At 40.3% G+C, this 27,514-nt stretch overlaps 1 protein-coding gene across 1 annotated transcript; it reads left to right on the plus strand.

Moving 5' to 3' along the window:
- The first annotated feature begins 22,341 nt into the window (after positions 1 to 22,341).
- On the plus strand, positions 22,342 to 25,774 carry LOC131233021 (pectate lyase-like). The gene is made up of 5 exons (XM_058229583.1): positions 22,342 to 22,747; positions 23,502 to 24,150; positions 24,734 to 24,837; positions 25,148 to 25,286; positions 25,527 to 25,774. Exons 1-5 carry the CDS (start codon positions 22,539 to 22,541, stop codon positions 25,740 to 25,742), a joined length of 1,317 nt encoding a protein of 438 aa, XP_058085566.1. The 5' UTR covers positions 22,342 to 22,538; the 3' UTR covers positions 25,743 to 25,774.
- The last annotated feature ends 1,740 nt before the right edge of the window (positions 25,775 to 27,514 follow it).

Below are 27,514 nucleotides of genomic sequence, written 5' to 3' on the forward strand. Positions count from 1 at the left end.
GTATGTGTTGCATCCGCACCGTCCGTCCACTTGAAAAGAGCATTTTATGACATGAGCCAAAGAATGAGGCGGTTTCAAAGCTCAAGTGTAGCCCTCTACAGAGTGAAGTGGGGATTGAAAGCGTACCATTGACAAGTTCTCGGGGCCAAAGAAATTCAAGCTGATATTTGTGTTTTACCTTCTTTCGTTTCTGTGTTGACTTATAGACACGTTGGACCTCAAATAAAATCATGGTGGTCCTAGGACGGTTTCAACGACGGTGGATGCCACTGTCCCTATTGTTTTCTATGATGGATTAACTTGAGATTTCGATCTGCCTCAATATTTGTCTCGTACCTTAAAATGATCTCTCCAAATGAATGGACGGTGTGGATACAGCACATACATCATCGAGGGGCACAGGAGATTGGTGACGTCACTTCAGTAGCCAGATTAGCTACTGAATCAGTCAGTAGCTAATCCGCGTCCGCAGATGATCTCGCCACGGTAGCAATGGTTGGCAACCGGTTGCTGTGCTTTTATAAAGTGGAGCTTTGCTAGGTGCCGCACGATCTAACCTAGCAGCGTACGAGATATCTGAATTGGTGGGCCCCACTAGTCAGGTAACATCGGCTACAAAGTCATTCTGCCCAACTCATTAGGTGGGAGGACAGACATGTAAGACCAACGTAGACAATGTGAAAAAGTTGTGACTGTCTACATGGGACTCTACTCATTCTCGTGGCCTGCATCATAGGTAGACCGGTCTGATTTTTGGCCCAAGGTCATCTAGACAATGGGCCCACCTGATGAGATGAGTGTGGTAGAAGGCGTAGATGGATAGAGGGTAGGTCTTGGGCATAGGATGCCCGGATCCGAATCCTCCACAAGACTGATTGACAGTCTGTGATGTGAGTGTGACATCCACTCCGTCCATCAGCTGCGTAGCCTCATGTTAGGACCTGTGCCAAAAAAAAGAAAAAAATCAGCCGATCCAAACTCAAGTGGGCCATGCCACATGGAACAGTAAGGATAGGGACCCACCATAGAAACGGCCAACGTGTTGCTTATAATCCATCTAATCCGTTCATCATTTGGTCCTCACCAGGATGAAGAAATATCCCAAAAATCAGCATGACCCAAATCTTTTCTAATCTACACCAATTGAATTTATTTACATCGTTCTGTCATGTGGCCCACCTGATTTTTCGAAGAAGCTGGTTTTTGTTGTTTGCAGTGAAACTGACGTGGCTCAACTGATGGACGGAGTGGATGTCAAAATAACATGAAGTTGTGGCCCACAGAGCTCGGCTGTTGCACAGGATTCCCATCCAAGATGTCCGTAACACCACACGTGATTCGGCTCTCCAATGCGGCCTCCTTTTGACGTAAAGCCCGACCACCGTTTTCAAAAAAAGGTGATGAATGGGATCATCTCCTCTCTCTTTTCAAGGCCTCCAATATTCTACGGAATTGATGGGGCCATTCGCACGTGTGGAAAGTGTGTGAGAGATCCAGGCCATTCATCAGGTGGGTGGCAATGTAAGGTCCCCACTCCTCGCCTACATGTCCTGTGGATGGTCACATCAGTGCTTGTCTGCGTTCAATCTGACCTTTTATTGATTTCTTACATGTGAGGACGCACGCCTGCATGCGCGCGCATGGAGGATAAGGACCCGAATCCTCTGCAAAACCTGTTTCAGGGACCGCGTAAAACACCCAAGCTTGTGGGGCCCACCATGTTGTACATGTGAAGTCTACTCCGTCCATCAGGTTTCATCCCTTATTCTAGGACTATGGAAGAAAAATGAGCAAGATATACAATTCTAATGGACCACACCACATGCAAAATTAAGGATAGGATGCCAACCATAGGTTTGTATTTGGGGCCACCATGGTGTATATATTTCATCAGATCCATTATTTGGGTGTAACTCACAGGGATGAAGTGAAATATAGGAAAATCAGCTTGATCCAAATATCAGGCGAGCCACACTGTCTGTGTGAACTTAAGAGGTTTTAGTACTAGTGTTGAATTTTTTCCACTGGTGTGGCCCACCATAGTTATTTTATAGACTAATATTTTTACTACGGTTAGAACGATATTTTTCACCTGATGGACGGAGTAGATTACATATAAAAAATATAGAGGGCCCCACAGAGCTTGGGTTTTGTAGGCAATTCTGGTCGAGAGGATAGAGAGCGGATGAATTATGTAAGGTCTCTCATCAGCAAATGTAAATTTGTTTGATGATCCAAACCGTTGATATGAGGCATCTGACCATTGATAGAGGGACATCTTGGCAATCTCCGAGATTTAACCATTTTTATCCTTTGATAGCTGGCCTTTCCACCAATGAATAAGGCACATTTCTCTATCTTTCTCTCAATCGTGCATTCGTAGGCCACAAAATCAATGGTTGGGTCATCAATTTGAGAAGCCTCAAGACCATCTTCCATCCATGGTGAGGCCCATCGTATCAACGTGTTGGATCATATGACCAGGGCCCCACATGCAACGAATCCAATTCCACATCACCATCTGCAGCTGGGGCCGCCTTTCCAAGGACAAATCTCGTTCAGGTAATTTCTTTAACCTTAAATTTCTCGGGAGATTTTTAAATTCTCGAAAATCTACATGGCTTAAAATAAAAATATATAAATTATTTATTTTAAATTAATAAAAAATTAAAAAATTTAAATCTCTACTCATATAATAAATTTAGAGCCCATTTGTTTTTAAAATTCATTTACCGGAAATGGGTAATTATTATTTACGTATGTATTTACACCAATAGCCGCCTCTTGACAATGTCCCATGTCGGCACTAAGAGCTTGTTTGGGAGTGCCGCCTCTTGACAGTGACCCATGTTGACACTCAGAGCTGCTGGGAGCGTGGATTTGGAACCCTTAGGATTTGAAATCCTCCCAGTGTCTTTGGCACCTGGATTGTGAATCAATTTTAATCCAAAAATAGTTATGCATGATATATTTACAGGGTTTGAATTTAATTACTAAATTAACTTTAATACCTCTGATTAATGAGATATATAATTTTTGACATAATGGTTGTGATAAGCCTGCTAGAGTATATGCTTTGTCCGAAAATGATGAAATTTCAAGTCTCGAATGAGCCACAAGTACAAGATCGTGTTTGAGTGACTAACCAATGATTTTTAATTGTTGATTTACATGGACAATGTTTGGACGGTGCTAATTTACATGGACAATGTTTATTAGTGCTGATCATCATTAGTAGACCATGTGTCTAATAGAATGATACTATAGTGACACACGTGTTACACCTGCACTATTGACATGATTTTAAGTGTAATCCAAGCTCTCACTTGGATTTGAAATCCCCTCAAAGAGGAGATTTGAATGCACGAGATAGGATGATCCCAATTATCCGCATCCACCGTTGGGTAGGCTGGTAGGCTTGGGCATCAAACGCTCTAAGGATCTAGGGCCCATGGATCGATTTGAAACCCATAGTTGTCTCAAATATTCCCGTACTTATCAAACAAACCCATTCACAACGATTTATCCTCACTGAGTCGTTGCCAAGACTCCTTGATTATATCAAAAAGTTTTTAATGACCTCGAGGTGGCGGATCCAAAATTCAAATAACTAAAATCCATTAAAATATGTAAATTACTTAATCGGTGGTCCATCGGATGGTATATATTCTTGATCTTGAGATGAATGGTGTGGATCTAACACACTACACCGATCCATTCATTTACGCCAAGTTCCCTATCTTTTTAAAACACTTTTAGGCATGAGGTTAGATTGATCTAAAAATTATGGCACTTGTATACTAAAATATGAGATAGATTCAAATTTAATTTATTCCTAAAATATTACTAATTAGACCAAAATCATAAAAATTCACTTTATTAAAATTGACTCTACACACCTATACAATGATGGTGTGGATGATCCACGTCATCCATTGTATAGATCAAGAAGAAATTAACAACATAATTAAACCTCTCTCTCAATTAAGAATTTCACTATTAACTCAACTATTGACTTATTGTTATTTTTTATTTAAAAATAAAATTTTTAAATATTTAATTTAGTTTTTTTTTTTTATAATATACCTAAATCTAGGGTTGTTACATCATTAGTAGATCATGTGCCTAATAGAATGATAATATAGTGACACACATGTTACACCTACAACTATTGATATGATTTTAGGTATAATCCAAGCTCTCACTTGGATTTAAAACTCCCTCAAAATCCACTGTGCCAAATGACCCCCAAGCTTCTTTGAAAAGCTTGACAAAGAGGGTGAAGATTTTTTCCACTAAACTATGTAGGGTCCACTGTTATATATGATCTTGATCCACACTGTCCATTCATTTTTCCCTATCTTTTTAAGGCATCGAGCCCAAAAATGCAATAGATCCAAAGATTAGGTGAACCACACACCATATAAGTTTTAGATCAAACTTATTGTTTTTGTTTTCCTTTATCTATGTCTGGATGACTTTATGAACAGGTTGGATGGAAGGTATGCATCCCCGTGGACCCTAGGCTCATTTAAAATTTTAACGGCAAACATTCAATTCATTATGTTTTTTGTGCCGTGGACCACTTGAGCTTTGTATTTACCTCATTTTTTTTTAACTAATGTCCTAAAATGAATACATAGAACATATGGTTGGTGTGAGTCAAACACATGTGTTGCGATGGGCCCACAAAATTTACCACCGTAATTTTGGTAAGCCACGTTATTTTGAGACGCGGTGTGATATCTCGCTCTCGGCACAGGAATCTTACAGGAGATTTTCACATTTTCAACCTTTTCTCGTGATATTATCCGAAAATTCTCCCCAAGATATTTATTTTAGAATTACTGGTGATATATTTAAAATCTCGGCGATATTTGTGACAGGGATGCGCACCATGCAGACGTGGTGATTGCTTCTTTTTAGCTGAAGGTGACATGGAATCCAAGAACAAAATCTTTCTGTTTTTTTTTAAAAAAAATCTGGGAGTGGATTATTAGGTTACCCGGGTAACACGATACTGAGGTGTTACCCTTACCGTGGGGCCCACACTGATAACATGTTGTATATCCACGCCGTTCATACATTTCTCCAGCCTATTTTAGAATGTAATTACAAAAATTAAAGAGATCCAATTGTCAAGTGGACCACAACACAGAAAACAGTGGTGATTAAATGCCTACCATTAAAAGTTTCCTATGGCCCAAGTTAAGCAGACACCTAATGTTTATTTACCATCTAACCCGTTGATAAGATCAAACAGAGCTGGATGAAGATAAAATACAAATATAACCTTGATCCAAAACTTCTTCTTCCTTTTTTTTTTTTTTGCCTATAAAAGGTTTTTAATAGTCATTCACCACTTTTTCCAATGATATGGTCTACATGAAATTTAGATTTGCTTAAATTTTGGAATTATCTCCTAAAATAATCTGGAAAAATGGATTTATGGCGTGGATATATAGTATATTAATCAAGGTGGGCCCCACACGTTAAAGAGAATGTTCGTCCGTTCATTCTCTCATGATCATCTATTCTAAGCATGGATGGTTGGACGATTGCAACCTTTCATGTTCTACATGCTATTGTGTGGATGGGTCTGGGTCATGCATCCTACAACAATCAACACTATTTAATCATGATTTTAACTATTTTAATTTTTGAGTTGAATGCAAACATTAGGTACGGCTCACAATTAATCACATAGATTGATGAGTTTAGGGTGTGGCCCATTCGAAACGTCACACAGAAGATGAGCGGTCCAAATCATCAGTGAATGTGGGTGTCATGGGTGTGTGATCCATTAACCTGACAGCTCAAAATTCTACTTTGGGCCATGGGTGAACTACTATGTACTTAGAAGGATAGTTGATTTGATCTAGTCAATGGGTTACACAAGCAGGATAATCATGATAGTTACCCTTGTACCATCAACCATTTACCTCCACATGAGTGTTACTGTTTTAGCATATAACACGGGAATCGTGGTTAATATTGTATATATTAAGAAAGCAACTTAGTCAATTTTGAATATATATATGTGTGTGTGTGTGTGTGTGACATAATAACTTGCAAGTAGATTGTTAAAATTAAATGTAACTTTTTGTATTTTTATTTTTGAAAAATTATAAAGCGCATTTGTAAAAGGCAAAAATGTTATTTAAATTTGATAAGAAGATATGTGTGTATGAAGGCACATCAATCCTAGATTTAATGAATATGGCCATGCAGTGACAAAAACAAAGAAAAAAAATCAAGAGAGAGAATGAGAGATATAAGAGAAATGTGTTTTCATTTCTGTGTATTTTGTTAGGATCTATACAGTGCTATTTATACATGTATTGGTGAGACAAAGTATTGAATGAGATTGATAAATATCTGGAATGGAGCGTAGGAGAATGATATCAATTTCGATTATTTTGTGGTTGGTGAATCCCTAAATGAATGCCCATTTGTCCCTTGCTGATTGCTGCCGTGAATCACGATGGTCTTCCTTAACACTCCTCAAGTTGGAGTGGATGTTCAATACACCTAACTTGCTGAGAAGATAATTGAATTGCATTGTCCCAAGTGCCTTAGTGAAGAGATCGGTTGGCTGATGAGTTGTTGGCATGTAGACTATCTGAATAATGCCGCTCTGGAGCTTTTCTCAAACAACATAGCAGTCAATCTCTATGTGTTTCGTTCGCTCATGGAACACTGGATTCAAGGTTATGTGAATAGTTGCTTTGTTGTCACAATACAAGTTGGCGGGCTGTTAATGTATAACATTAAGATCTGTCAATAGAGATTTCAACCAAGTAATCTTGTAACATGTGGAAGCCATGGATCTATATTCTACTTCTACTGAGCAATGAGAAACTGTTGTTTATTTCTTATTTTTCCACGAAATGGGAGATTCCCTAAGAAGAATGCGATAGCCAGTGACTGAACGTCGGGTATCCCTGCAACGTGCCCAATCTGCATCACAGTAGGCATGTAGTTGAATTTCACTAGAGGCTAAGAGGAGGATCCCTTGTCCTGGTGATTGCTTAAGATATCGAAGAACTTAATGAGCGGCATCCAGGTGAGGAATTTGTGGCTTATCCATAAACTGACATAACACGTGTATGGCATATGATAGATCCGGTCTTGTGATTGTCAAATAGATTAGCCTTCCCACTAGCTATCTGTATGATGAAGGGTCCTGAATGAGTTCTCCGTCATTTTCATTAAGTGCAATATTTTGCTTTATAGGAAAGTTTTCAGGTTTTGTTCCAAGAAAGCCTGTACCTTCTAGTATCTCAAGTGCATATTTCATATGTGATAAAAATATGCTATTTGATGAGCGTGCTACTTCGATTCTCAAGAAATACGTCAGAATTCCCAGAACTTTTAGTTTAAAACAGTCACTCAAATATTTCTTGAGATTATTAATTTGTTCCAAACTATTTCCTGCAATAATAATATCATCCACATATACCAAAATAGCAGTGAAAGTACCCTTGTATGATCAGACGAAAAGTGAGTAGTCTGCCTTAGATTGCTTGTATCCTTCATAATGAGAGTTGATGAGAGTTTAACATACCATTGCCTCGAAGCTTGTTTGAGGCCATACAAGGATTTAGTGAGTTTGCAGACTCTAGTCTCCCCCTTTCGTTCGAAGCCTGGTGGAAGTTGCATGTAGACTTCTTCATCGAGGTCTCCATGAAGGAAAGCATCGTTGACGTCAAGTTGATGCAGGTGCTAATTTTGTGGGGAGGCAAGGGCAAGAAGGGTACGAACAGTAACCATCTTAGCAACGGGAGCAAAGGTTTCAATGTAGTCAATACCTTCCTTTTGGTTGTAGCCCTTAGTGACCAAGCGAGCTTTGTAACGCTCAATAGAACGATCAGGATGATATTTGATCTTGTAGAACCATTAACATCTAATGGGTCACTTTCCAGGAGGTAGCATTGTGAGGGTCCAAGTGTGATTGAGTTCAAGGGCATCAATCTCAACGCGCATGGCAACGCGCCATCTAGGGTCTTCCATGGCCTGTAAGAAAGAAGTGGGTTCTTGTACAAGAGAGATCGCGGTAGTGAAGGCACGGTGAGAAGGGGATAATGGTGTATAGGAAAGAAAATTGGAAAGAGGGTAGAGATTACCTGAAGAACGAACCAATGCTGAATAAGAAGATTGAGTGGGGCGAGATGGTAAGGCCTGTCCAACATGAAAGTCTCGTAAGTATGTCGATGGCTGAGTGGGGCGAGAGGAGCGTCGAGGCACAGGTGGCGGCGACGAAGGTGGTGAGGAGCGTGAGGCATCAATGGAAACAGTAGGAGTAGGGTCGGAATCGTCGGTGGGAAGTATGGGACAGGGCAGGATAGGGGTCACAGAAGTGTTTAGAGATATGGCAAAAGGGAACTGTTCCTCATAGAAGATGACATCACGAGAAAAAAAAAAGTTTTGTGAGTGGCAAGGTCATAAAGGCAATATCCTATTTTATGAAAATGATAGCCGAGGAAAAGGCAACGAGATGCTCGAGGGTCAAACTTGGACGGATTTTGTGAGTGAGTGGATACATAGCACAAGCAGCCAAACACATGTAAATGGTGATATGTTGGTGATATACCATGTAGTTTCTCATAAGGAGTGACACCATCTAGAACAGAAGAAGGGGTGCGGTTAATCTGATAGGCAACGGTAAGGATGGCATCCCCCTAGAATTGTGCAGGCATTTGGGCTTGGAAAAGTAATACTTGGGCAACATTGAGAAGATGACGATGTTTACGTTCAACCCCTCCATTTTTTTGAGGAGTGGAAATGCAATTAGTTTGGTGCAAAATGCCTTTGGTGGCATAGAAAGAGAACATGTCAAATTCAGAACCATTGTCACTGTGAATGATTTTTACTATAGTGAAGAACTGATTTTCAATGTATTGAATGAAAGATTGCAAAAAAGAACGTGCTTCAGATTTATAACGCATTAAATAAAGCTAAGTACACCGAGTGAAATCATCCACTATGGTAAGAAAATATTGGGCACCATGGATAGAGGGTACCCGATATCCTCCCCAAATGTCAACATGCAAGAGATGGAAAGGAGCAGGAGAAGATATGGAATTAGTGGAAAAGGGAAGACGGGTCTGTTTAGCTAGTGGACAAATAAAACATGGTTTTAAATTTGTATTATGAATTTCAGAAATATTATGAGAGAGAGATGACAAATTTTTATTAGAAGGATGACCAAGGCAACGGTGCCATAGTTGAGAATAAGTGTGTGCCACCTGACAACGAGCACTTCAAGTGTTGGTGAAGTAGTACAGACCATCCCGCTCAGTTCCCAGCCCAATCATCTTCATCGACCGTAGGTCCTGAATAAAACAGAAGTCAGCAGAAAAAGTGAGAAGGCAATGGAGAGTATTACATAATTGACGCACAGATATCAAATTAAAATGAAAGGTGGGGACACAAAGAATATTTTTGAGGATGAGGTTGGGAGAAAAGACAACAGAACCAATGTGTGTGACAATGGCATACAACCCATCTGGTAATTGAACAGTGCGACCATATACTGGAGTAGAATGGATTAAGGCAGTGGTTGTGCAGACCATATGGTCTATGGCTCCACCATCAAGAATCCACAAGAGATCAGTGGAAATTTTACCTGTCAGGGAAGACTCGGTGCTACCTACATGGTGAGCCATGGATTGAGGCTGAGAAGAATTGTTGAGAATCGCCAAAAGTTGTTGGCATTGCTCGAGAGTAAAAGGTAGGCTGCTGGTGGATGGAATAGTGGAACTAGAGGCCTGATAAGCATTATGTTTGGGACCCATCCCCGGCTTTGTATTGTGAGGGCCTGGTAGATATCCATGAATGCGGTAACAACGATCTACAGTGTGACCGTCTTTCCCACAGTGGGTGCACTTGAGAGACTTCTTAGGTAGACCAGATCGACCATCTTTCCATAGTGGATAGGTGGTGGTAGCTAAAGCAAGGCCTTCAATGGGTGGTGGAGACGAAACGCTGTGATGGCGTTCTTCTTGCATGACAAGGGCATAAGTATGGCTAACATTCAGAAGTGGATCCATCAATAGTATCTATCCAATGTCAGGACATTTTCAGATTCTCAATGTGCCAGATTTTCTTTACGGGCACCACAAGTGCAAGTAGGCGGGGATTGGATTTCCGACAACTCATCCCATATGCCTTTCAATTTTGCAAAATATGTTGTGACGGATAAAGAACCTTGAACAATATTACTAATATCTTGTTTAAGTTTATAAAGGTGCGGGCCATTGACTTGGGAATACCGATCTTTCAAATAATCCCAGATGGCATGAGTAGATTTGCAATATATCACATTGTTAGAAATTTCTTTAGAAATAGAATTGAGTAGCTAGGATATCACCATGACATGCATCGCTTCCATTGTCGAGCCTCAGAGAAGGAACTAGAGGCTAGTGGAGGAATGGTACTGTCGATGAAGCCAAGTTTGTTTTTGGCTTCAAGAGCGAGAAGCATCGCTCGACTCCATGAGGCATAATTGTCTTCACTGAGCGGGTGGGATACTAATATCATACTAGGATGATCGGAAGGATAGAGGTGTAGATGATGGAAGGATCATCATATTTTTCTACTTTTTTAACCATGTAGAAAAAAAAAAAAAAAAAACTGAGCTCCTTTTTTTGTGGAAGAAATTCGGACCGGGTCAAATCAAAGCGGAATCGGACTGAGCAAGACTTGAGGATTGCCGAAGAAATGAGATCACTCACAACATGTGACAGTCATGGTGGGTGAAGTATGAGCAAAATATAATCTCTGTTCACAGGGGCATGAAACAGAACAAAAAAAATGCAATCTCTATTTTGTAACAATTAAAACAGAGATGCAAAATATATTTAAGAAATAATTAACCCTCAAGACGTGTTCTTCGCTTTGATACCATGACAAAAACAAAGAGAAAAATCAAGAGAGAGAAGGAGAGATATAAGAGAAATGTGTTTTCATTTCTGTGTATTTTTTTAGGATTTATACAGTGCTATTTATACATGTATTAGTGAGACAAAGTATTGAATGAGATTGATAAATATATGGATTGAAGAGTAGGAGAATGATATCAATTTCAATTATTCTGTAGTTGGTAAATCCCTAAATGAACGCCCGTTTGTCCCTTGCTTGATTGCTGCCGTGAATCACGGCAGTCTTCCTTAACATACAGCTTTAGGATAAGCTTTGGAGATCTTGAGACGCTGTGCACTAGTATGGTAGTCATTTAGCATAGAAATATCTATATATAAAGACACCGAAATCGAAGCTAATACCATTTCTTAAATTCTTGCTCTTTATATGTAATCTCAATTAATGTTATTTCAAGTGGACTCCATATATAGCTTGTTTGGGCATTTGATTTACGGTGGTTTATGAGGGGTAGGATTGTAAAATCCCCCTATTCCATCCCATGTATATTTGGGCAACAAAATCCTCTGTCAGAGGTGTGGGATTCGGGGGATCCCGCAGTTTGGATTCGGAGGGTTTTCGGATGACTTCTCGAGCCCATCGTCCTGCAGTGATAGCTCTTCAGAGTACGACCATAGCAGGACGTCAAGTTCTCGCCAAATGAAGATGACAATGGAGGCGGGTACTAGCGGAAATGGCGAGAATCCTCCATCGATTTATACCCCTCCAGGCAATGGTTGGACGTGGATAGAGAGTAGAGGTCTCCTTGTGCTGAAACGAGGATCAGTGAAACCGTAGGTAAGCCCTTTTATCTGTTACCACTGATTTGGGGTTTCTTTCAAAAAAAATCTTCCTCTATTTCTCTGTTATGAATTGGATTTGGCCGAATGTTCCTGATTGTCCGCTCCTTTGTTGGAGGCAGGCTACATCTCCGCCTACTTTGAGCTCTTCGGCCAGAGCGGAGGATATTGTTCATTTAAGGATAAAACGCATTTCCTGTAATTATCTAAAAAATGGGGCTTTTCATTTTTTTCTTTTATTTTTTATAATATATCAGATGGACCTTGTTCTGAAACGGGGTGGAAAGAAGAGGTAACCCTATTGCATGGGACACCCGATTTGGGGGTTTTTCATAAAATTTATTTCTCATTGTCTCTTTCATTATATGAATTTGGGATGGAGATAGAAAGGTGATTTCTTTCAAGATTTGGGGGTCTTTTTTCATGTCTTTTATATTGTATTTTGTTTATTGAAATGCATCAAAGATGTTTGAATCTGCAAATGACTGTAGCCAAGTGTAAGCTCTTACCGAGCAAGGCATCACTCCTACCGGCAGAACCCATTAATCCAATATGTAATAAGATGAGGGATGGTAGACTTAGATGGTTTGGTCATGCGCAGCAGAGACCAAGAACCATACTGGTTACATGCAGTAAGGTGCCAGCAAAATATGTTGTATATCCAAACCGGACTATGACTCTTACTTAATAGAGGTACAGAAGCATAGCTACCTGAATCAGAGTTCTAGCAATTCAAGTTGGAGTTTGCAGTGCAGTTTTGACCAATCTAAAATGGAATTTGCCATGCAGTTGGTTGGTTTGATAGTTGTCAAAAATACTGGTTTTTTGGGGTAGGCTAAATTTTGTTCTTCTTTCAATTTATTCAATTTGTATTTGAGTTTAGCTAGTTTAATCGACTAGTGAAATGCTGTCATTTGGCATAATTCAATTTAATGCATACATTCAGCAGAATCAATCAATTAATTCAAATTGACCAATCTCTCTCCTAATTAAGAATTTCTTCATTTCTTATCAAAGGAAGTTCCAGAATATTGAAAAAATTACTTGAATATGTTTTAACTTTATATAAATATGTATGTACTAAAAACTAGCTAGTCTATTTCTAATAACATGTGTTTTCATCTACTACATGCATTACATTTTTTTAACCATCGCCCAATAGTGGAGAGTGAAAATGGAGTTCATAGCATTTGGACTGGCTGTGAGAAGACAATTTTCCAAGGACCAAGTATGATGTTCCGAAATCCTATCAATTATATCATAAGTATATATAATATGTGCACGCGTGCGTAGATATACGAGTCGATCAATTGCATGAGAATGACTACCGGATCAACAGAGGATCTTGTGTTAAATTGGTGTGCTTAATCTTTTCCTTCTCTCAATACAAATCATCACATACTGACATATCCCGTCTTTAATAGGTAGTACTCATGATCTGGTAGAAGCATATGAAGCAGTTTACTGGGTCAATGTAGGATGATTTTAATGTTAAACCATATATTCTCGTCCTCAGCTTTGACATGATTTCCACCAAATATCTACGTATTTATAATTTGTGCCTAATTTGATTAAGTAAACAGTTTGGGATTGATTGTCTTGATTCTACATCCTTCTACAGTAAGGTCATGCAATATACAACCACGCGGGCCTGCATCCAAGTCAAGGTCTTGATTCTCTCGACATGTGTAAGTTTTAGCGAATGGACCGGTAGATTTATATCATTTTTTATTTTTTTACAGAATTCTTACCAAGATGCAAAAAAACGAGAAATAATTTGACATTCATTTCGTATTGCTTTTGCAGAGAACATTTTATTTTCCTGGTTGAAGATCTGTGTGGTGGCAGTCTCAATCTGATTAATCACCATGACATAAACATTGCTTTTGTTTGGTAGGGGAGAGTGACGCAACGTGAAAGAAGTTTAGGAATTTTTTTGTGGATATTTCAGGAGTTGATATGATTTGAGCATGTAACGTATTTGTTGAATTTAGGATAGGTATCAGTGGAAGAATCAATGCCTTTTGTGGTAATATTTTAGCTTATGTTAGACAGATGTTAACCTCCGTATCCAGCTTATTTTTTATATTCGTATAAGGATGGGTTAGAATCAACAGTCAACAACTAAGTTTCTAGTTCTCATTTTGGTAAACAGTGAATAATTTTGGAAAATTCATCAAAAGTTCCCATGAAAAGCAAAGGAAAAAAACTATATATCAAAAGGATGGTGTACCAGACTATATCTCCAATGTATATTATGTACCTAACATGAAAAGTGACATACTTAGTGTTGGTCAACTTCTAGAAAAGGGATATGTGATACGCATTGAGACTTTCTCTTTCTTTGAGAGAAGCACACAGGAGACTTGTTACATAAGTCCAAATGGCTAGAAATCATATGTTCCCGCTCCACATTAATTTAAGATTTAAAAAGTGCCTCCATAGACTTATAAATAATGAATCATGGAAGTGGCACCTTAACAATACGAAATGTATAGCATGGATGGTAAACATCCCAAGGAAATGGGACGATAATGTAACAAAGAAGTGAAAATAGTGAAATGAATGAAATAAATAAAATAAATGAACTGTAACAAATTATATTTAAACGCAATGATGTAGGTCCAAAGTAGTTGTTGAAGTGGCTGTACGCCCTAGCAATCCAGCAATGTGTTAATCGAGTCAACGAAGCCAAAGGGAAATAAATTCAATAAAGAAAATATTTTGTTAAAATTACCTATTAACCTCAGTACCCATAAAACAACGCAAAATCATATAAACACAAGCATAATAGCATAAATTGGCATTGTCACACACATAAGTATGCGAAATGTTTATGACTACTCAAATGATAGGAGAAAAATCAAAGCTTGACAAAAAGATAAAGCAACAACATATTATGAAGCTGAGTAATGCAATAATTGGGAAAGTTGTTCCTTCAACAATTCCACCTTCGCTTCCACACGCAGCTCTTTGGAAGCTATATTCATCATATCCCTGATACATCGATGAACATAGTCGACCTCCTCATCCTCATAAATGGCGTTAGCCTCTATGCGAACTAGGGCATCTTTGAGGTGAGCAAGTTCCTCATAAGAACGTTGGGCGGCATCCCAGACATTCGAACATGCTGACAGCACCGTATCAAGCTCATGAAGCAAGGCGTCATGACAAGCTCAGTCCTCCCAAAGTGCAACTGCCGCATCATGCACAAGACCCACTTCTTGAGAAGGGAAGTTGATATAGATGAATATGTGGCCTCCAGGAAACTCAGCTCTTCATGAGAAGGCACGAAAGTGGGTATTCTAAGAGAGTCATTCTTCATCTCCATCAACTCATGACCAAGAGTTGCGTGCCCAAGATAGTGGCATTACAAGGAAGAGGGGCAACGCCTAAGCTTAACGCTGCAGGAGATAGGTCTTCCCTACGAACACCAAGATGGGCCCACTCGTCAAGATGCTCGAGCTGTCCCAACATCCATTTAAAGATCTCGCGAGCATAAGCAGGAGCATAAGGGGGCTCCGGAGCATCGCCCAAAGAGCATAAGGTGTTGACCATGGTGGCCTGCAAAAAATGCAAAAGGTCATTAGAATATCATAGAAGGCTAAGTATTAGCTTGATGTCGCGCAATACGACACGTTGACAGCATAACGGCTAAGATACAAAGGCACAAAATCTACCCAACCAAGGCATCGCGCAAAGTACCAAGTCCCGAGGCTCACCGTCGTGCAAGCAGAAGAGTCGACATACAAGAGAAAAGGCTGACACGTCCAAGTAGGGGTGCACACGGTTCAGTTTGGTCTGGTTCGGGGGTGAAACCGGAACCGAATCGTTTCTTACGGTTCTAGGATTTTCGGAACCGGAACCGGACCATTAGCACCCTAGAACCGAACCGGAACCGGACCATGAAAACCGGTTCGGTTCCGGATTAGTTCCACAGTTCTGGGCTTTTTATAATCCAGCCCAATCGCATGTTCTATTTTATAATTTAGCCCATGTCCATTCACATTGTGATCCATTTGATGAATGGGTTAGATATTATATATGGTGTGAAAAAATACATTAATGAAAACAATCAAAAGGTGCATTGTAAACTATAAATCATGAGTCAAATATACAACTAAAATATATTGTAAACTCATGGTTCCAGGTTCAGTTCCATGGTTCGGTTCCACGGATCAGATCCATGGTTTGGTTCGGTTCTACATAACCCCAAACCGGAACCAAACCGAACCGAACTAAGCGGTTCTTTAATTTTTGGAACCGGAACCGGAACTGATGCACTTTAGAACCAGACTAAACCGAACCGTTTGGTCAATTCTGGTTCGATTCCACAGTTCTACCGGTTCGATGTGCACCCCTACATCCAAGGGTTCACTGCCACATAGGAGATCAAGTTGACGCGCAAAGGGAAGAATTGACACACAGAGGAAATAACTGACGCGCAAGGCAAGAAACTAACGCGTTAACCAAAAAACTGATGTGCAAGCCAGAGCAGAATCTAGCATTGATTGAAGAAAATGATTGAAGTCAGAGTATATGTAGAACCTCAGGAGCGACATGGAACACCAAAATGTGAACGAACTAGTGTCACATGTCGGGGGGCACTTGTTGGGTCACAAAAAGTCTATATCATGGACTGACATGGAGGCCATAGAACTGAGATAGGTGGCAGAAAAGCCAACACATAGCCGACATGCAGCCTGCCCAACCGACGCGCTAAGCAACACGAGCCAGCAAAAGAACATGTATGGTGGCCCGCCTACCCTATGTGGAGGCCCGTTCGCCTTGCATGGCGGCCAAACTACCCATGCACTACACCAAATACTCATTGAGCGACACAAAATAATGATGCGATGCGCTAGACTTCCACCGACATTCTCGGCCACAAATAGCCCATTTCACTCTAAAGAAATGATCTTTGGACATCTTATGTGACTACTGGATATAAGGAGGAGACCAAAAAAATTTGTCGGGATCTCGAAATCCAACATCGAAGATGTAGAATCCAATCACCGACAAGTGAGAAACACCTCCGGTGTGGCATAATCACTCCAGTGGGAGACTCAATACGTCAGACCAATCTGATACAGTGGGATTTTCCGAAATTGAAACCAAAACAACAACGACAAGGCGTTAGGTCCCTTAGACTGAACTACTCGGTGTGATGCCCAAGTATCTCGACGCGTCAGCCATGCTACATGGAATAATAGCCAAATCACCCGGTGCGGCAGCCAGACTGCCTAGAGCAACGGCCAAAGGGTCAAGTGCGGCAGCCAATTGGCCTAACATAGTAGCTACAATGCCATGCACATGATCAATCGCACTCCATTGCGCGGACTGTTCAAGGTTCTTGTGGGGTTCCAAAATCTCCCCAAACATGACCTAGACAACAATGGAGGTCTAAACAACCTCTAAAGCTTGCAAGTCACTTGGTTTAAGAACGACAAGTGTCTCCAGACGTTGCTGAGGTTATAGTTCCAGCTCCCAACTTAACCAATCATCAGATGTAACGGTGATGTAATTGTCACCCTGACGCAGCGGACATGTTATCAATCATGTTATGTGTTGATGTCAAAATCTGAATCACCCTCCGCCGAGCCTTGAGTGCTCGGAGTGAACCCTGGTCCTACATAGAACAGTAAACAAAGGAGACCCCTACTCAAGCAGGGGACCCTCTGATGCCAAAGACAGGCTAGGAAAACTAGGTCTAAGTTGAGTAGAGTAGAGTGAGGGTGCGAGATCTTGCGTACCTGTATCAATAGAAATGATCCGTATTTATACTTGAGGGCTGCAATGAACGTGTCCGATAATCTCGGCACGGTCATCGCCACTATGCGAGGGCTACGCGCGCATAGTTGTTGACGGTTACCCGGAGATCGTGCTATGAGCTTTACTCAGTCGTGCGTTATTGGGGGTGTGCACTAATGTTATCGCTGACCAGGTTCTCATCCGAGCCAACCTCATGGTTCGGATCTTACTCATCAACCCGAGCCCATGGATAAGCGGATTATTGGCTCAGCTCGTAGGAACATTGGATGGGTAGGTGATGCTCTCCTGCATTTTGAGTCGACATAATTGGGTCAAACGTGCTGTTGTTACTACAAGATCCGGCTCGTAAGATGTGCAATGACTCTTTCCGAGTCTCGGGTAGGCGTTGTAGTTCTACGAGATCTACTGGGTCAGACATTCACCTCTCCTCGAACACTAATCAGTCCAAGGCCTTGCTCTTTGGTGCAAGAGTTAACCTCAATGCAGCTCGGTTCAGATTTACCCATAAAATTATGTTCTCATATTCCAAGTTGTTCATGGGGATGTCATATCCAAATTTTATATCCATGTTTTTGCCACATATGTGTGCCTATCTTTGAAACCTAGACAATGTTTATTACTCCACCTGTAGGGGATTGCTTTATATAAATTATACATAAGCAAACCTTTAAAAAAAATAATAATAATAACCTCTCAAAACACCTGCTCTCGTAAGGATTGTGTCGATGCTAAGGACTTCCACCATTCAAAGCAAGTCAGTGCCCTACTCATGTAAAACGGTATATACAGGCTGGACTGTTTAAGCTCAGAGTCGTAGTTGGTCTTCCAGAGGTCTCGGTCCCAGAGGCAGAGCCCACAGCTGCACCACTTGATCAGCAACTCAACGGTTGTCTAGTCCAGAACAAGAATAAAATTAGACAAACATTTAATCACTCTTTAGAGATTATGTGGTCTTGGTCTAGACACTTAGCTTGGCACATCCAAGCGACTTTCTTAAAAATAGGTAGTACCCTACCGACACGATCATTTGTCTTTAAATCAACGGTGGTCTACACGATGTAACTAATTGCTCTAGTTAGACCACAACTTAGAATGTAAATAACTCAAAATCTCTTAAATAAAATGCCTTCGTTTGTGTTATGTTCTTATGCACTTGTTTGTGTCATTTAACAATGCCTACGAAATTCCTCTTCCCCTAAACAAATAAAATGCACATGAAAATGCATTCGGCACCCTTCCCGACCATGCGTTTTCCCCATGTTAACAATTCCGACGTATCACTTTGTTTTGATGATTTTAATTATACGATCTATGGCTCGTAAACAACAGATGGTTATAACAATTTGGGTACATTTAAATGGTTAGGATCATCCAATCAGTGTGATTTTTTACTATGGCTTGCTTCCATTGGTACTAATGAATGAATTATCTCCGTTAACGGTACGCATAAAGGTGCTGGAATGAAAATAACTACTTAAAATAGTAAAATAAATCTGTATAATATAAATTTTAAAAAAAAATCACCACAAAATTCTCCGAAAGTTAAGATTTTACTAAATAATTCCACGTAGGAACCCATATGTCGGGACTGTGGTTTATAAGACGAGAGATTTCATTATCGCCCTCTACTTTTTCTTTGCAACAAAGTAAGAATAAAAAATAAAATATGATGGATCTAATTATGATGTGAGCCAATCTAAAAAAAATAATATGCAAAAGTGAAAATATCACAATTTAAGTGTAGCCCATTTGTGATGTGATCTCCTGGTGGGGTGCATATGTTGAACAGTTTGCATGTTATATACATCCCATGTACACCCAATATGTCTTGACTTTTACTATTTTAATAATTTTTTAAAAAAATAAAATAAAATAAAATAAAATCCATAGAGGTGTTTTTATAATTTCATTCCTCAATAGCACCTTCATGCAATTTCTAATCGTGGAGGTATAGATTCACTAAGAATTTTGGAACAAAAATCCTTAATATAAAGTGGTCCAGCCCAGCTGGAGTGGACCTCAGCCCAAGTTTAAGGAAGAAGGCCGTGGCCCTACATTGCTGGACCGGGCCACTCAGCCCATTGCTACCCAGGGTCCACAATCTGTAGTATATACAAGTAGAGCCAGCAGCGTAGGCCATTGGTCTGGTGGACCTAAGCATGAATGGACAAGAAAGGTAAAATATCCCAGATGAGAAGATCTCAGCCACCAGCTTTGAGCTTTTTTCAGTTGATTTTGAACGGTCCATGTATTTCTTATATTAACCTTTTACTTACAGGCCACAAAATCAAGTGTTAGAACTTTTCTATCAAAAGACTAAGACATTGCCGGGGAACTGTCTGCCTACATTAATCAACGGTCTTGGTTACTGAGCCATGGCGAACCAAAAGAATCAGATATTTGTATTTTTTAAAAAAACATTTGCCATTTCAAGATAGACGGTCCTTATTGGATTTTAAGCCTACCACGTGTACTGTAAGTAAAGGACGGTATCATGCAATACCTTTTAGAGGGAATTCCTGCAGCATAGAAGCTCTGTAGGGGCCACCACGATGACCATGTAAAATCCGGACGTGGATTTGTTGCAACAGAAGTTCCTCCTATTTGAAACTACGTGGAGCCCACCATGATGTTTATGAGAAATAATCCATCTCATCCATCCGTTTTTCATCTCATTTTAAGAGAGGTACCAAAAAATGAGGAGAATTCATCCAAGTGGAAATGACTATATGAATGGTTTGGATGGTAGATAAACATTAAGGTGGACGCCAGGAAGATTAATTTCATATTTCTTTCCCACGTTTTTCCACGTGTCATTCACTTGAGTTGCAGATAATCCTCATTTTTCCCCTCCTAGACTGAGAAGGCAAAATGGATGGACGGGGGTCCCAAGATGTTAGGACGAGAGCCAAAGGTGATGCCGATGGGAGTGGATTAGGTGAGAACACCGACTGTGGGGCCCACTGTGATGTATGTGACTACATCCACACCGTCCATCCATATTGAAAGCTCATTTTAGAGCATGGTCCGGAAAATGAAGCAACTCCAAATATTAGATGGACCATATTACAGGAAAATCCGCTACCGATGCCGATCCAAAAACTCAAGTTTTGAACAGATATTTGCGTTTTGCCTTCATCCGGGTCTATGTTACCTTATGAACAGGTAGGATGGACCCTGGGAAGGTTTGAACGGTGGAAATCATTATCACCGTTGGTTCATGTGGTGTGGTCCACTTGATCGTCGAATATGCCTCATTTTTGTTTTATAGGTTAAAATAATATTGCAAAATGTATGGACGGTGTGGATAAACCCATACATAACAGCGACCCTAAGAACCCCAGCTTGTTGCGAGATCGGTAGGGGGGGTCAGTGCCTAATCCGCGTGGTGCCATGCACATCTCCACTGTTCTCTGTAGTGGGGCCCACTTGAGTTATGGATCGCCCTATATTTTGGGAACGGATTGGCTACTCCCCCTGCCACCAGCCAATGGCCGTGGTCGGTGCTATGTGGGCCCCACAATGATGTATGTGTTTCATCCATGCCGTCCATTTATTTTTTCAGATCATTTTATGGGACGAGACAAAAAATGAGGTATATCCCAATCTCAAGTGGACCGCATTACAGGAAACAGTGTTGAGTGAATGTCGACCATTAAAAACTTTTTGAGGGCCGTAAAAGTTTTGGATCAAGTTGATCTTTGTTTTTTACCTTCATATAGGCCTGCATGACCTAATTAACAGATTGGATGTCAAATGAACAGTACATTGGGCCTTAGGAGGACTTTAATGGTGGATATCCAATCACTATTGTTTTCCTGTTGTGTGGTCCACCTGAGATTTCTATCCGTCTCATTTTTGGGATCAATCACTAAAATGATCTGTAAAAATGGATTAACGGAATGGATGAAACATATACATTATGGTGGGGCCCACAGAGGACCAACCACCAGCCAGGGGGCTGGTGGCAGGGGAATAGCTAATCCGTTTCCCATATTTTGGTATGCGTCCTAAGATGAGCCGTCGAAAACAATGTACGGAGAAAATGTCCAACACACATCAAGGTGGGCCCTACAGACCCAATTATTGCAAACCGGGTCCCGTTCTCGCACGTGTTCATTCCCAACCCTGAGATGGTATAAACGGGAAACCGATTGGCTACTCCCCCTGCCACCAGCCCGGTGGCTGATGGTCGGTGCTCTGTGGGCCCCACCATAATGTATATGTTTCATCCATTCCGTTCATCCATTTTTACAGATCATTTTAGGGTTTGATCCAAAAAAAACCGATAGGGATATAAATCTCAGGTGCACCACACAATAGGAAAACAATAGTGATTGGATATCCAAAATTAAAATCCTCCTAAGGCCCACTGTACTGTTTATTTGACATCCAATCTGTTAATTAGGTCATGCAGGCCCATATGAAGGTAAAAAACAAAGATCAAATTGATCCAAAACTTTTACGGCCCTCAAAAAGTTTTTAATGGTCGACATTCACTCAACACTGTTTCCTGTAATGTGGCCCACTTGAGATTTGGATACACCTCATTTTTTGTCTCGTCTCCTGAAATTATCTGAAAAAATAAATGGACAGCATGGATGAAACACATGCATCATTGTGGGGCCCACAGAGGGGGAGTAGCCAATCCGTTTATACTAAACGGTTAATGTGGACCCCACAAGCTGAACACCAAAAAAAAATAGTAATTTGAAATGGTAAAGCCCCATGACTAGGCAAGAAACAAGAGAGGTGTCCACGTCAGCCAAATGATTGGCTCTCCTCTCTTCTCTCATTCCCCTTTCTTTAGCCAACCTTTCTTGTATATAAACACAAGGATCTTCAACGGTCACACCCACCAATGCAGGTTAGCCATGACCAACCAAGCCGTGCTTATTTCTAGGGTTGGGTTCGGTTGGTTTGTACTGGTCTAACAGAACTTGCCTCTCACCGCCATTCCCATAAAACACCACAAGGAAGAAGGAGAGAGAGAGAGAGAGAAAGAGAGAGAACAACAACAACAACAACAACAACAACAACAACAACATGGATTCACTTGTTAGAATAAAACCCAACTTCTTATTCTTCTTCTTCTTCTTTTCATTCCTTGCGGTGGTTCCATCGCTGCGAGCCAACATCGGTGAATTCGACGATTTCTGGCAGAAACGGGCACAAGAATCAAGGGCAGCTACAATCAATGCCTTCAATCCAAATCCTCAAGAAATCTCCGATGATCTCTTTGGCGAGGTCAAAGCGTATGTTCATTCATTCCTTCTTTAATCATCTTCCATTCCTACCACATTCAAACCTTGATTGCTCATCATACAACACTCAACGACCTCTAATCATTAATATTCTAACCATTTTAAGATCAACGGTACCAATCATCTGTGAATGTGGGTCCCATGAAACTCCGAAGTAGTTGTTAATTAATGTGGTTTACGTATGAAAATATAAAGGTGGTATAGCCTGTTAGATCTTAATGCGGAATTGCCAAAAGACCTTGTTGTGCATTGGATATGTAAATCCGAAGAACCAGATGACTTGCCTTGTTGGGATGTCATTGTTGTAGGTCGGATGCTGGAGTTTCTCCTCCTTACACCCTTAGAGAAGGTGTTATGGGGGCTTAAGCTTCAGTTGGATTGATTACCATATCTATTTTATAAATGCCGAGAGCAGAGGAGTTTGATGGTACCCATCAAAACTATTCTCTCTAAAGTCTACACACGAATTAGCAATCCTAGTTTCACTTGAATACTATATGTGTATTATATTTCTAGCATCTCACTCATTACATAAATTTTTGGATGCATCACAACTTAGTAGAGTCCACTGGTACACCCGATCACATTATCCAACCTTTAAAATAATCCAGAACATTGATCAATAAGGCCTACTTTATAGAATTCTTACATAGCCCACCTAGTGAGTAGACAAGAATGAATTATTATTATTATTTTTTAATTGAAGGACACATTAAAAAAGATGAACTACATGAAATATGTGCAGGGCGTTGCAGGGAAATAGCACAAGGAGGCACTTGAAAAAGTACACGGGCAAATGCATGGCAACGAACCCCATAGACAGGTGCTGGAGGTGCCAGGCAGACTGGGCCAGGCACCGGAAGAAGCTATCCAGATGCGTACTCGGGTTTGGACGCAGAACCATAGGTGGGAGGAATGGGAAGATCTACGTGGTAACAGATGCTTCGGATAATGATCTGGTGAACCCAAAGAAGGGAACGCTGAGGTGGGGAGTCATCCAAGATGTACCGTTGTGGATTATATTTGCCAGAGACATGATTATTAGACTGAATGAAGAACTGATAGTTAACAGCCACAAGACTATTGATGGACGTGGGGCCAACGTCCACATCGCTGGTGGGGCCGGCATCACTATCCAACATGTCCAAAACGTTATCATCCATGGCCTCCACATCCATGACGTCAAGACCGGCAGTGGTGGGATGATCAGGGACTCTATCAACCATTATGGTTATAGGACCAAAAGCGATGGCGACGGAATCTCCATTTTCGGCTCTACTAATGTATGGATTGATCATATCTCTATGTCCAACTGCATGGATGGACTCATCGACACTATCATGGGATCCACGGCCGTTACACTCTCCAACAACCACATGACTCACCATAATGATGTACATGAGTGAGCCATCTTTAGCTATATATAGTTTAAAAAATCAACAAAAATTTAACAAAAAATGGCGGACATCGATGATAACGATGATGATCGTATGTCTTGTGCGGCGATCATCGACATTCATCATCGAAGTCGGTTAATTGTGTCGATTATCGGACCGATATGGTTAATTGGGTTTGCTATGAAGCATGGTGACTCAGTGAATCCATCTGACTCATCTGAGTCATGGGTGAATTGTCTAGGTGACTCGTCGTATCAGATCCGTCCAACTTCGATTCAACTCGTGGGACTCGCCCGAGTCTTAAAATCATGTGATGAAGCATGGAAGGCTGTTAATGGGCCAGGCTTGGACGGACGGTGGGCTCCGGCGCCCAATCCGGTGTGGCCCAGCTTCATTTTACATTTTGGGCCTAGATTTAACAATATTTTCTTTAGGCCCAACCCAATTGAGAACCTGGCCCACTATGCCCACATAGCCTTGCTTCATTGCCCCAAAATCAAATGGTTCAGCCCAGCTCATCACAGTCTCTAGATTGATGTTGACGGTGGGGGTGATGATTAAGATTATGTGATTGATGCAGGTTATGTTGATGGGTGCAAGTAAACTGCATACGATGGATGTACTCATGCAAGTCACAGTCGCATTCAACCACTTCGGAAGGGGTCTTGTGCAGAGGATGCCTCGGTATGAAAAACCAATTATTTTATTATTTAGTTTTATTTTTCACGGATTTTATAAAAAGTTTATAACACTATAAGAAGAAGTTTAAAAAAAAAGACTAATGCATAAATAAAACTATTTATAATAAGAGTTAGATGGCATGTTCCTTCATTCTTGATAGCTTCAACAACTTACAATACTAAGTTAGCCTCCCTTATTGAGAAATCTTTTTTTTTTAAAAAAATTTAAATTTTTACATGGTGTTAGAGCAAAGTAATTAATTCATTCATGACACTTAATAAGATTTTAATAACTGATATGCATCCATGCACAGGTGTCGATACGGATTCTTCCATGTGCTAAATAATGATTACACTCATTGGCTCATGTATGCTATCGGTGGTAGCCAAAATCCTACCATCATTAGCCAAGGCAACCGGTTCATTGCTCCCCCCGACATTAATGCCAAGGAGGTAAGCTATCATCCCTACAGGTAAATCATGGGAAAGAGGAATCGAACTTGTGTATGTGGGAACAAACCTACAACGCTGGCCATTGGCGGACCCATGTGTCCATTTACTCACATGTGAAAAATGTACCTTCATTTTATTGGGTCCCATCTGTAAATGGGCGGCGATTGAAAATCGGCAGATCCTATCCATCATTTCTCTTCATGTTGGATGTTTACAACTATCCATTTTGGGTAATGGCAGGTGACTCATAGGGAGGAAGGGGACTGGAAGAACTGGCAGTGGAGATCTGAAGGAGATCAGATGATGAATGGGGCCTACTTCGTGCAATCTGGCCAACCTAGACTCAAGAGGGGTTATTCAAGGCATGACATGATCAATGCCAAGCCTGGGTCATTTGTGAAGAGGCTCACACGCTTTGCTGGGGCCCTCAATTGCAGGAAGAACTTTGAATGCTGAGCTAAGTTGGAGGAGTTCACGTTGGATTGCATCGATAGTATAAGATAATACATAGAGAATTATTTATTAAATATTTCATTTATTTGTTATAGTTAAATATTGTGATCTTGATTTATGAAAATATATTCTTGTTTATTATTTTTCACATCAACTATACATTATGTTGATTGTTGTTCTACATCGGCTTGGCCCGCTTCAAGTTGAAAATGGATAGCATATGACTTGAGGGTCCCACGTGCGTTGGCTAGCTCATCTTGGATTGTGCTAAAACTCCAACTTAATCTGTGAGTCGTAATGAGGCATCCCGCATGGTATTGGAATTATAGCGCTCGCGTGGTCATTAGGATACAAGTATCGGATATTATGATACTAAAATGGGGTTACAATCAAAACTTGCCGATCTGATCTGCCCAAAACATACCGGTGCCAAAGTTGAAGTGTGCAGGTCATATAGGGCTGAACCTATGTTTAAAAGTGAAGTCTATTTATTAATCAGGTCTAGTTAGGGTTATATATAAATGCATGTCAACTTGGCTAGAGTCTAGCTTTGCCCGCTCATTTATTATTTTCATGAGTATATTTAAAAGTTCCATTTCTTCTTTAATTTTTAAATATTTAATAGCTAATTTATATTAGACAACTTATTAATAGAAATTAATATTCTTCTGAATTATCTTAATAACATAGAGGTTATAGTATAAGAATAAGGTCCATTCATTAGTTAGGTAGGCCATAGTCTAGAACACGAATGTACTTATGATAAAAACCGGATTTAAGTTTTTAAACCCATACACATGATATTGCACCTGACGAGTAGCATGGATATTGTTGCTCCTATCTACTCCGGCGGGAAATGTGGTTTCATTTAGATGATATGCCTGGTACCTACATCTATTTGTTTGCGGCAACAAGAGGGCTTTTAGAAAAAGCTTTGTGGGGCCACTATGATGTTTGTGCTACATCCACTGTGCATGTGAGCTAAAATGTCAGGCCAATCCAAATTCAAGTGGGCTACACCACACTGGAAAAGTAGGAAGAGAGATTACTACTAATGAATTCATCTATGAACCAACAAGTTTTACATCAGGTTGATATTTAGACTTATCTTTTGAATGGTTTGGATGGAATATAAACATTAATACATTGTGTCCTAAGAAGGTTCTAATATCTTCACTTTTCCAAGGGTATGGTCCACTCATGTTTTAGATGAGCCTTTTTTATCCTTTTTATCCTTATTCTTCTTCTTCTTTTTTGGTTGAGGCTATAACATGAGTCGGCGCAAATGATAGATTGAATGGATGTCACACACATCTCAGTGGAGCAAAGCTTTTTGTTGCAAGTGCTCTTATGATAGAGGATGCCAGCTGCAAAGGGCTAAAAATATAAAAAAGTGTCATGTTTTCAGGTTAGAGGTGAGGCTTATATTTAAAATTACAAAAAATTATTTCACATTAAAGATATTTCTTCTTTTCTTTGCACACTCCACCTCTATTACATATATGGCGCTTTTTCATTAGACAATATCAAATTAGCAATTCACATCCTACCATTGTTATTCGTGATACTGACCTGGTATATGTTAACTCACAATCTCAATAGCTGATGTAATTATGAACAGATGCGGCCTGAGAATTACACTAGGAGAATGATAATCACTAACTTATCTTATTGTGGGAATCTGCGCAACTCATTATTTTACTTCTAACCATACATTTGATGGCCATCAATTGGATGGTTAGAGTTGCTTGATCATTTTGACATTAGATAGACTC

The sequence above is a fragment of the Magnolia sinica genome, chromosome 18 (genome assembly GCF_029962835.1).
Source record: "Magnolia sinica isolate HGM2019 chromosome 18, MsV1, whole genome shotgun sequence".
Taxonomy (NCBI): Eukaryota; Viridiplantae; Streptophyta; class Magnoliopsida; order Magnoliales; family Magnoliaceae; genus Magnolia; species Magnolia sinica.

What these genes read in the sequence shown, in the direction of transcription:
- LOC131233021 (XM_058229583.1), top strand. Translation starts at nt 22,539, where the DNA reads ATGGATTCACTTGTTAGAATAAAACCCAACTTCTTATTCTTCTTCTTC. An exon ending in CTTGTGCAGAGGATGCCTCG is followed by an intron (nt 24,838 to 25,147) that starts GTATGAAAAACC and finishes ATCCATGCACAG; the next exon opens with GTGTCGATACGGATTCTTCC. An exon ending in CCGACATTAATGCCAAGGAG is followed by an intron (nt 25,287 to 25,526) that starts GTAAGCTATCAT and finishes GGGTAATGGCAG; the next exon opens with GTGACTCATAGGGAGGAAGG.